This window comes from Erpetoichthys calabaricus, chromosome 1, assembly GCF_900747795.2.
Source record: "Erpetoichthys calabaricus chromosome 1, fErpCal1.3, whole genome shotgun sequence".
NCBI classification, from domain to species: Eukaryota; Metazoa; Chordata; class Cladistia; order Polypteriformes; family Polypteridae; genus Erpetoichthys; species Erpetoichthys calabaricus.
This window is the reverse complement of record NC_041394.2, coordinates 240,452,581-240,464,583: the sequence shown is the minus strand read 5'-3', so window position 1 is coordinate 240,464,583 and position 12,003 is coordinate 240,452,581. Positions and strand designations below refer to the sequence as shown.

Sequence of the window (12,003 nt, the reverse complement as noted above, 5' to 3'; positions counted from 1 at the left end):
TTCACACAAAATCTGGGAGAACATGTAAACTTCACATAGATGACACCCAGGATAAAAATCAAAGCAGGATCCAACTGTAGTGAGCCAGAAATGCTACACTGACAATCAGTATGATAAATCTCAAGCCCATGAGGGAAATAACTGATATTGTAACATCTACATTTAAATACATAGTCGTGTGGCATGCTGGTTGAATATGTCATGTCATGTTCTAACCCACTTAATCCAGACAAAGGTCGCAGGGAGACACCAGACCCTATCCTGGCTAGCATAGGGCGCAAGCCAGGTATAAATCGGGGGCGGGGAGCCAGTGCATTACTGGGAGAACACACACACAGATTGGGCCAAGTTATTACCACTAATTCACCTAACCTGTATGTCTTTGGAATGTGGAATGAAACCACAGCACCTGGAGGAAACCAACACAGACATGGGGAGAACATGTAAACTTCACGCAGGAAGGACCCAGGACGCAAACCCTGGTCTCCTTACTGTGAGGCAGCAGCACTACCACTGCACCACCATGCTGCCCTCAGTTGAACATGCAAGTAAGAATTTCATTGTACTATGTAAACATGACATTACTACTATTGCTATATGTTTTATGAAACCTCTTGGTCCATCTCAAGGACATCATGTTAATCCAAATTGATAAAGAATGTTAAGTATATTTCCATTATCTAAGCCATTTAGTCCAGTTCTGTGTCACGGTTGCCAGAGCCTATCCTAGCAGCACTGGGCACAAGCAAAGAAACAACCCTGCATGTTGCACCACAGACCACACACTCGCACTCGAGTCATCAGCCAACTTAAGATGCACATCTCTGAGAAGTAGGAGAAAACTGAATCACATGGAGAAAAACTCTTGCAGGCATAGGGTGAACATGCAAACTCCACACAGACAGAGTAAAATTTGAACCGAGCCTCTAGTAGCTATGAGGCACTTTGGTCAAGCTGCTGCTGGGCCTCCCATATGCTATAGAAATAATTAAAAATATATATTTTTAGTAAAAGTAACATAACTTTCTTAACCCACATAATCCAATTCAGTATAAAATCAAATTATACTCTTTTCTTTTCATTGAGTCTCTCTCTGCTGGATTTGATTGAATTTCCAGATTTATTTGTGGTACATAAAGCCCCTCCCTATGTCGGAGTCAGCTAGGAAGCTCACATTGCCTTGTCACTGCTTTCCAAATGCATTACACATTGTTATGGCATGCAAACACGCATCAGCTGAAGACATTTCTCATCCCCTGTGGCAAAAAGTAACAATTCAGACAATGAAAAATTAAGTTGCAGAACTGAACACGGTTTAATTGAAATCAAGATACCTAATTAGAGTTAAAATGTGGCAGTAATGTTGTAATTAGAAGAAACCTGAGTATAATTTGACTTCCATGTTGCCTGCTTGTCAGTTCCCTCCCACCTCATGTCTCCCCTTTCAGCACTGATATCTTTGTATTCAGCCTCCAACGCTGGCACAAACTGTATTTGTCCAAGTCAGTTGTGAGAATAAATAAACTCTTATTCTAGATGACCAGTTTGTACATTTCTGCATCCTGCCCCACACACAACTCTTATGGTTTTTGTTGAAGAATGGCTTTTTGTTCCGAATGTACTGTGACATTGTGTAAAGCGGGTCTCGCTAGCACTTTTTTAATTTGTTTTTTTATTTGAAAGCTTACAGCACCAAACTAAAAATAGATGGCCTGACTATGTTTCAGCTCATTATTAAGTCTGTAAATGTTGACAGTACAAGTCTATACTGGAGTGTGTTACAATATTTTAGTGATTACAATGGGAGTTTTTTGATATATTTGTGCTCTGTATTTTTTGGAAGAACATGCTGCTCAACAAACGACTAGGATTTGATATGGAGTACTGGCTGTGGCTTATAGGTAGCACACACAGTGATAAATATGTTAGGAGTTTCTAATCAGATTTGCAAAAAATGGGAAATTTATGCCACTATGCAGGATGCTCACCGTTTTAGCAGTAGCATTTTATTTTGAAAGGTTCACTGATAGGTTCAGAAAAGCACAAACAATTTCAGTTTAAATACTGTGTTTCTCATATTTATTACTTAGATCTGCAAGACGCCTGTTGTCTGGTTTCTGATCCAAAAAAACTAAAACATTTCCTTAGGTGGCTCTGCATTACAAAATTGTATCCAGATGTTGTTTAAACTTGGCTCACATTTAAACTTTTCATGTTCCGAAAGCTAATGGAAGAAATTACTTGAGATAATGCTTTGTTTTGGTATCCACTGTTAATAACGGGGAAAAAAGTGACATTTTAAATTTTTAGAAATATCGTTTGACATTCTCTCTCATCCCAGAGCAATTACAATGATGTAATAAAATATTTCAAATTGCATAGTAGCTGACATAAAACAAATAACTGACATTGTATTACCATCACCCCTTGGCACTGGTCAGGATCCAGTAAAATGGTGCCAAACTGCAAAATACAGCAGGAAGCAATGGCAGAGGGAGTGTCCTGCTATTAATGCATTTTTTAGGTGTTCCTTCTCCTTGCAATTGGAAAGAAGGAAGTATAGCAGGGGACAGAAATATTCCTAACACCAGCACGTCCTGTTGGTGCATCCTATCAAGAGGAAAAGCTGAGAGCTCCCTTCACCCACCATTTAAAGTCATTGACTCAATGTAATCTCCAAAGCTCATGTCTTCTTAATGTGGTTATAACAGCCAGATATTTGTAACAGCAATTCAGCTTCTATGAATGTTTTCTAACTGAAATCATCTGAACTCTCTTACTTTCTTTTATTAAATGTACTGAAAAATAACAAAAGTGTCCGAGGTGTCAAAAAACCCACAAAACCAGTCCATGACCTTCAGTAGCCTGTCTAAAGATAGGCCACGCTCCAGGGATGCCTAAACCCAAACCTAACAGGCAAGCTTAATCTTGCACAAACATGAAATGAGAAATTTCCTTTTGAAGTTCAAAATGTTCAACATATATTTACAATTTTGCAGAAAACACTAAAAATGCTTTTTTAGGATAATGAATCAATCTAACAAGGAATCTTTTTAAATGAAGAATTTATTTTAAATTAATCAAATTCATTCACCTGTCGCACCATCCATTTTTGAGACCCTCTTATTTTAATGCAGTGTTATGGCACTTTCTTTATCGTGTCTATTCAATTTTCATACTTTATTTTTATTTTATTTAATGCAAATAAATAGACTTAGTAATAATTGCAGGAGACATTGATAGATTCAGAGAGTATGGTTCTTAAATAAGCAAAGTTCTCACCAATGCACAGTTAAAGCTTGGAGCTGGGAGGTAGAAAGGCTGAGGTAAAGGATAGAATTGTTGAATATGTGATAAACAGGAGAACAGTCCTGCATAAAATATTGTGCAAGGAATAGAGTTGGGTGTTTCATGGTGAGAAAATGGTGTACCTGATGCAAAAAGTGATGACAAATGATACTTGGATCTATCATTTTAGCTTTTGAAATTATTTAAGTAATGCACTACTGATGATTAATGCAGCACATTTTACTAATGATTTTCACAAGGTGTATTTAAATTATGGATTAAAATTTATAAATCAATGTTATACAAGATAGCACAGGAGTTCCAAGTAAAATGTCTATAGGTGAAATCAAAGAAAACTGAATAAAAATATAAAAATTTAATTGAGAAATCAAAATCTCTAAATACCAATCCACATCCTTGGGTAACACTAGTTTCGCAGAGCCAAAACGTATAATATGTACTGTACGTGGAGACGACCACAAGTGAATTATGCTTAAAATAGGGTGGGAACAATTAGACAGCTCATGGAGTATCACATTTCTAAACCAATCCAACCCATATGAAGACTTTGTTCAAAGTAGGGGCGGTGATTTTGAGCTGCAAAGATTACAGCACTCTCGTTAACCTGGTCTTGCAGACAGCAAGCTTCTGATTACAACATACTGTCTACAGCTGGAAAGTCCCCTAGAAAGACCCCTATTAAACATATAAATCTGTATCACATGTGTTGTAGAGCACACTGCATCAGTAAAAGATAAATATAATATGTTGCAAGGGAAAAACCTTTCTGTAGGATCAGATTATGCATTGGCATTCAAACACATCAATGGACGAGTGGTAAAAGTGAGTGATCTGTTGCTGCTGGTGCTCTCTGTTGTTCAGTTATGACGATAGAGTCTGAGTCAACGTAAGGTGAAAGAATTGGCAGCTTCATTTGTGAAAATATGAATTGCAAAATTTGCATTTGAAGTAAATGGTGTGTCACACCCCATCAAAAGGAGGTGAAAAGGACTACCATTAACAGAGCTGATAATGAAGACCAACAAGAGATGCAGCAGAAGTACTCAAAACATCCAAATCTGTAAATGTGCCTACGACACTAACACAACTCCAACAGAACCATAAACTAGACTGCACGATGTCCGACTTCTGACTGCATGTCTAAAAACTAACAAATAGAAATGCAAACATGCCATGCTAGAAAAGAGCCTCACCATTTTAACACATAGTACAGTAATCCCTTGTTATATCGCGCTTCGCCTTTCGCGGCTTCACTCTATCGCGGATTTTATATGTAAGCATATTTAAATATATATCGCGGATTTTTTGCTGGTTCGCGGATTTCTGAGGACAATGGGTCTTTTAATTTCTGGTACATGCTTCCTCAGTTGGTTTGCCCAGTTGATTTCATACAAGGGACGCTATTGGCAGATGGCTGAGAAGCTACCCAACTTACTTTTCTCTCTCTCTCTCTCTCTCTCTCTCGTGCTGACTTTCTCTGATCCTGACTAGGGGGATTGAGCAGGGGGGCTGTTCGCACACCTAGACGATAGGGACGCTCGTCTAAAAATGCTGAAAGATTATCTTCACATTGCTACCTTCTGTGCAGCTGCTTCATGAAGCGACATGCTGCACGGTGCTTCGCATACTTAAAAGCTCGAAGGGCACGTATTGATTTTTGATTGTTTGTTTTTCTCTGTCTCTCTCTCTCTCTCTCTCTCTCTCTCTCTCTGCTCATGACGGAGGGGGTGTGAGCTGCCGCCTTCAACAGCTTTGTGCCGCGGTGCTTCGCATACTTAAAAGCCAAACAGCCCTATTGATTTGTTTGCTTTCCTCTCTCTCTCTGACAGTCTCTGCTCCTGACGCGCACTCCTTTGAAGAGTTTGATATGTTTGCATTCTTTTAATTGTGAGACGGAACTGTCATCTCTGTCTTGTCATGGAGCACAGTTTAAACTTTTGAAAAAGAGACAAATGTTTGTTTGCAGTGTTTGAATAACGTTCCTGTCTCTCTGCAACCTCCTGTGTTTCTGCGCAAATCTGTGACCCAAGCATGACAATATAAAAATAACCATATAAACATATGGTTTCTACTTCGCGGATTTTCACCTTTTTTGGGGGGGGGGGGGTCTGGAACGCAACCCCCGCGATGGAGGAGGGATTACTGTATATCCATAGATGCCAATGTTTAATCTACAGTAAACTCTATTTGCAATTTATATGCAGTTGGCAAAATGACAGACAGATATCATAACAGGCAAAAGTCACTGCTCGAATGCATGAGGCCAAGTAACTGCAATGGACTAAGTGTTTGTTTCTGTCTCTTATTTCGCTGAGCTCATTACAATGTATAAATTAATCATTCTATTTCAGTTATCATGTGCTACTGAGCTCCTAAATTGATAACAGCAGTTTTACTTTTCTATTTCCTCTTAGTGGCACATTTTCTGTTCAGTTTTTCTCTCTTCCTGTCTTTCCCCATTTATTTTATGTAGTTGTCTTAATACATGAGTAGAAATGGGACACCACAACACAGAATGTGTAAAGTGTATGGACTGGAGGAAATTTTGTGTCTGATTTTTTTGAAAGAAACCCCGTGGGTGGAGTCTTTTCTACAGTTTATTTTTTAGCTGTTCTCTACATACTTTTTAGGAAGTTGTCCTCAGATACAATATAGGTTCTCATTCAGGAATCACGTCTGGCCCTGCAAAACTAGGGTAACACTGATATGGTTATATGGGATGGCAGTACAAAGAATACCTTCATTGCATCTCATCTCCTGTCCAGAGACAAAATTATAGATAGATAGTACTTTATTTGTCCCAAGGGAGAAATTTACCTTTTTACAGCAGCTTTAAATATTGCCTTAGAAGTTAGTGTTTCAACTTAGTACAGCACTATAATATTCTTTTTGGGACATACTAGGATGTCAGCAAGTATAAAGAAGATTATATAGGTAAACATGACTTGTGGTATTTGACAGATAAATTAGGGAATATTTAATGGTGACCACAATTCTAGCCAAAAGTTAGTAACCTTTGGAAGTTTTATTTTAATCATTTCTTCCATTCCTCTTCCAAAATGCTCCTGACTCTTTGTAATCACTGATGCACACAACCCACATGAGAAAGAGATTTGCTGCACAGGAAGGCTGCATCTAAGGCTAAGTGGCCATATCTGACGTTAACCAACCGAAGTATCCTTTAGTGCAGAGGAAGGAATGTTAGCTTTAATTTCGAATAATCTGTTTTTGTATCCCTCCTCTGTCCTATCTGGGAGGATGGCTAGAGAGAAAGTGGTAGCGTTGCCCTGAGGAAATCCTTTCCGGTAACACCTGTAATGCCATCTTGCTCAATGAAGAGGAAAACAAACGACTAAATATGGAAGGGTAGAAAGATAAAAGTGGAATAGACCAATGTGGTCTTCTTCAAACTGAAGATTCATACTTTTGTGGACAAGGAAGCTTTCCACTCCTTCTGTAGTCAGTGGAAAAGTACAGTATATTTGTTCAACTATCTTTATAGAGAAGCTGTTTTTTATTTTCTATTAATTAGTTTTTTCCCCATTTTTGCTACTGTGTTACTTAGCTTTAGGGTTCTAATGTGTTGCCCTGTTCTGTTTGTGAGATTCCATCAGTCATAACCTTTAAATAGCTCATCATACAGTACTTTGTCATCCCTATGCTTAATTCTGTTTTGTCACTACTGTTTATGCACTCGTACTATATTATGTCTAATAAATGGATTCATTATTTTTCACAATGTACCCTTATTAAGACTTGCTTGTTTGTATTCTAACTTAACCCAATGATCTCTGCATGCTCATTAAAGTGTCTCATGGTTTACAGTATCATTTCTTTGCATTAAACCTAAAGTTTATTCCTTTGCCTTTTTGTTTGATTATTTTTGGCTTTTTAATGTCATATCATGGTGGTTCTGCTTAAAACAAAGATTGGTTGAATAATGAAAGAAGTTTCAAAGTGACAAGTCCATCCATCCATCCATTTTCCAACCCGCTGAATCTGAACACAGGGTCACGGGGGTCTGCTGGAGCCAATCTCAGCCAACACAAGGCACAAGGCAGGAAACAATCCTGGCCCCACCGCAGGACACACAAAAACACACCCACACACCAAGCACACACTAGGGCCAATTTAGAATCGCCATTCCACCTAAGCTGCATGTCTTTGGACTGTGGGAGGAAACCGGAGCGCCTGGAGGAAACCCACGGGGAGAACATGCAAACTCCACGCAGGGAGGACCCGGGAAGCGAACCCAGGTCCCCAGGTCTCCCAACTGCAAAGTAGCAGCGCTACCCACTGCGCCACCGTGCCGCCCAGTGACAAGCCTCATTTTAATATTTTACATTAAACTCTTTTGACTTTTTTAGTTGTCTCTTCTGACTGGGACATCCTGATGTGTTTACCTGCTGCAGAAAGAAGCTGTCTTAATGAAGAAGAGTTTAACTTGCTAAAGCCACACCAGAAGGTAAGAGCTAATGTTGTGTGATCTAACAGCATTGTGAAACAAATCTATAAAATGATAGGTAACCAGTTACCCAGCTGGCAAGGGAAGTGGTCAGAAGATTGGCACATGACCATGGAAAGACTTGCAACCTGCACTATTGACTGAAGAAACCCCTCCAAATGCCATTATGAGTAAACAGTTTATAGTATGTGTTATCTTTTAATTGATATCATGGAGGTAGAGAGCACAAGAGAAATTATAGTAGAATGGTAGAAGGCCAGGTGAACTTCCTCAGACCAATAGGTATCATCATGAGTTCCTGAATCAAACAAATAGTAGACAGCATGAGAGCTACAAAGGATATCAGGCTGTTTAATTATTGAAGTGGTCTCAAGAATCCAGGAATGCCAGGGATCTGCCTAGTGAGCTCCACTGGAACAGCCACAGGGTTTTTAAAAGCTTTTATGTAAGCAGTGCAAGAGAAAATGAAGAGAAGAACATTTTTACATCTTTAATTGTCCCACTTTTATGAACAGATTTTGAATAATGTGATGACTACAACATCCAAAGCCATCCTGAATCACTCAGGTTTTCTGCTATTTGGATTTTTTTATACACCAAGCCACATTGACATCACTAAAGAGTAAAGAATCCAACTTTGGACAAGAGGCTTGCCTTCTACTTTTCCTTCTTTTACTATTGTGGATTAGAGATTTTTTTGTTCTGATGATGAGATGTATCTTAGTTCTATATTTCAGATTAAACCAGAGATAAAAACAAAGCTAAGTGCAATGTTCTGTAATATTTTAGTGTTTTGTCCTTTCATCACATGTTTAGCTGCTTGTGTAGAAGAGTTTTGTTGTAATTACAAATTAAAGAACCATTTGCAAAGAGATGTGCTACAAATGCTATTTTTTAACTTTAATCTTTATATATCAATCAGCTTAGCTCTCCACCAATCTCTTACCCTCTTATAGATGTATGTCTTCATGATTTAGATATACTGAAAAAGCTTTATTTGCTGTTACTGTCGAGCAGTATTGTCTTTATCCTAGTAACAGTGGTCAGAGGGCTGCATGAAAATAAGGTACAGCTGCATAGAATCTTACACTTTCTGCTACATTAATACTCTCAGAATTAGGAAAACCATAATACGTTTATTTATATAACTCATATAAAGTGTCCTTGCATTATAAACTAAAGTTTGTCAAACGCTTGGGGGCGCTGTTACCCCGTGAAACCCAACAGACAGACATAGACACAGGGTAAAAGCAATAAGAAGATCTTTTTAATTCTTCTTCTCCTTTGCAGTGCTTCCAAAGCACCCCAGCCACAATAAATAGGCAATACAATAAATAAACAAACACAATAATTCTCTCCTCCACCTCCCAGCAAGCTCTGTCACACTGTCCCGACTCCGACTCACTTGCTAGGTTTCCTTAAGATAGTCCTTGACCCAGAAGTGCCTCTGTTCCTCCACTCACGTGACTTGCTAGCACTTCCGGGTCAGATGGAGACTTGGATTTTTCTTCAGCCTGGAACTTTGGGATTCCCATCCTCATGACCTGGGGGTAATTACAGGCTATAGATACGGCACAAGTCTTTCAGTTCCTTTACAGCTCCCCCAGGTGGCCCCCAATGGCACCCAACAGGGTTGCACAACTGAACTCCAAGTTCCAGGATGCCCTGTGCGAATCCAGGCCATCGTTAGATCCCAGGAAAGCTGCTATCTAGTGTTTTGGGACAGGCAGTGACCGGGAAAACCTGCCTTTCCCCATCCTTCCACCACAGGTGCGACCCAGCCAGGATGAGCTGACAGCCGTCTGCCACAAGTTTTATTTAATTTTGTGAATGAAATCCTCCACCCTTTTGTGAGTTCTTGGACTTGTTTGGGTTTTTTATACCACACAACCTTAATTTACTATTAGTTTGTTGACTGCAAGCTTGGTTTCAATTCTATAAATGTATGTAGGCCGTTGTCGCAACTGTTTTGTTGTTTCAAGCTCGATGGCATTTTGTGTTCTTGTTGTTAGGAAGCTTCCCATGTTGTTAGGGACATGTTCTCAGAAGTCATGACCATTGAAAACAGTGCAATGGATTTAAAAAGATGCCTTCCTGTTTGAGTTTCAATGTACTACCTCTCTTTTTGAGCCTTTTAATGTTTTGCTAATTTTTTGATTCTCCATTTTTTGACTTGTGCTCTCATTTTTGGCCTTGATTCCTGTCTCATGGTTTGCTTTAATTTTCAGTATTCCTGTCTTCTCTGGTTTTGATAGTTTTTAAATTCAGTGCCTGTTTATTTCAAATTAAAGAATCTGTTGTTAAATGAAGAAATACAGATGTCTGGGTTTTAAGAGGTCAAGGTTATTACCGAAGAAACATATTTAGGACAAATTTAAATAAATTCAATTCAAAAACTCAATTTATTCTTATTAAGCACATTTCTACTTACAGTATGAACCCAGTGTGCTATAAAATAATTACAAATAACCTAACATTCTCAAACCTATTAATACAATTCAGAATAATGGAAGGTTTGGAGTAACAGCACTGTATTGCAGGGCCTATAATTAGAAATACAGTATAGCTAAGAAAAAGAAATTTAATATATACATAAATTGTGTTTATAATGATTGTCTTAAGTCTGTGAAATTGTCAAACAAGGAAGCAAGAGCTTGTGCAAAAGGAAATTAAAAATATCCAAAGGTGGCTACTGTAGCGGCAAGGACTGCAATTCCCATGATGCTGTGTTTTGGACATGCGGAAATAAAGAGTTGTTGTTCTTTCACCACACCATGACCGTCTTGTCTCACTGTTTATAGTTGGTGTCAGAAGCAACAAAACACAGGTCTTAGCAACATTTTTTGCATATATATATATATATATATATATATATATATATATATATATATATATATATATATATATATATATATATATACAGTAGTAGTAGTATTGTGTGCAAGTTCTTCAGTGCAAAGTGCAGATTAGCCATAAAAGTCGGAAAGAATTAGCATGCAGGAGAATGGTGTCTCTGTTGACTGTAAGAGAATAACAATGTCTGGAGTTTCTTTTTGTTGTGGAAAGTAAAACAAAGAGGGAAACAGAAGGTGGCAACGACTGCTGTACAAATTCTTCATCCATCTCAGCTATGCATAAACTGGTAGAACATTATAGCTTTGGAGTGCTAAAGAGGGTTTCACAAGGGACAGAACTGTAGCGGGAATAAGAGACAGGAGACTGTTAGAACAACTACAAATGGATACTGACCTAACATCAGCAAAAGCTATACAAAAAGTGAGGGAAAGTGAAAGTGTGAAGATGAGATGCTACACAGCAATGCAGACAGAGACAACAAGTAAATTGTCAATGCTATAAAGACAAAGATGAAATTAGAAGAAGAAACAGATCAGTCAAAAGATGCCTAAGGGGCAAAAACCAGACAAACAGGCAGAAAAAGAGTGTGGTCGCTATGTTTGAAGAAGAAAACATGCATGGAAGATTTGTTCAGCTAGAGAGGTAAAGTTTAGAAAGTGTCACAGAAAGGGGAATTATTCTATAGGATGTTATACAGGTGAAGCAGTACATACAATCACATAAATGCACCTTGACACAGACACTTAGGATTGTGCTTTTCTTGGAGCAATAGATTTGGAGGCATCAGAGCCATGGACAGAGAAGGTCCACTTAAACAGGAACAAGGTTCATCTTTAAACTTGATACAGGTGCTGATGTTACATTCATACCTATATGGTTATACAAAGCAGAGAGAGATCGTAAATTGAAATACAACACAGAACACATTGTTTGGAACAGGTAAATAGCCACTTATGGTGGAAGGTTGATTTAAAAGAGAAATATCAACAATCACAGGCTGTACCTCACAGAATATTTACCTGGTAACAGGAGTGGCACAAGCCCTTCTAGACAGACCATATATAAAGGCTTTAAGACTAGTCTACATAGTAGATGAAGTAGGAGACAAAGAAACTGATTTTACATCGACATATTCAACAGTTTTTCAGGGGCATCCTAAAAGATCAGTATCAAATTGAGTTTGAACTTGGAGCCAAACTTTGTTCCCTCCCTTTGCCCCTCAGAGACAAAGAGAATGCAGAGCTGGACAGAACAGAAAAGATGTGAGTAGTCACAAAAGTGACAAACCAACAGAATGGTGTTCAGGTATGGTTGTCTTCTGTAAGCCTATGACAGATAAGATCAAGAATTGTGTAGACCTCACACCTCTGAAT

The 12,003-nt window shown here is 38.5% G+C and overlaps 1 protein-coding gene across 1 annotated transcript in view; it reads left to right on the top strand.

The window, feature by feature from the left end:
• cped1 (cadherin-like and PC-esterase domain containing 1) overlaps positions 1-12,003 on the top strand; it is a 329,222-nt gene that overhangs the window by 57,501 nt on the left and 259,718 nt on the right. The window contains exon 3 of the mRNA XM_028813109.2: positions 7,677-7,774. Coding sequence (XP_028668942.1) covers positions 7,677-7,774 — 98 coding nt within the window. The remainder of the gene's footprint in view (positions 1-7,676; positions 7,775-12,003) is intronic.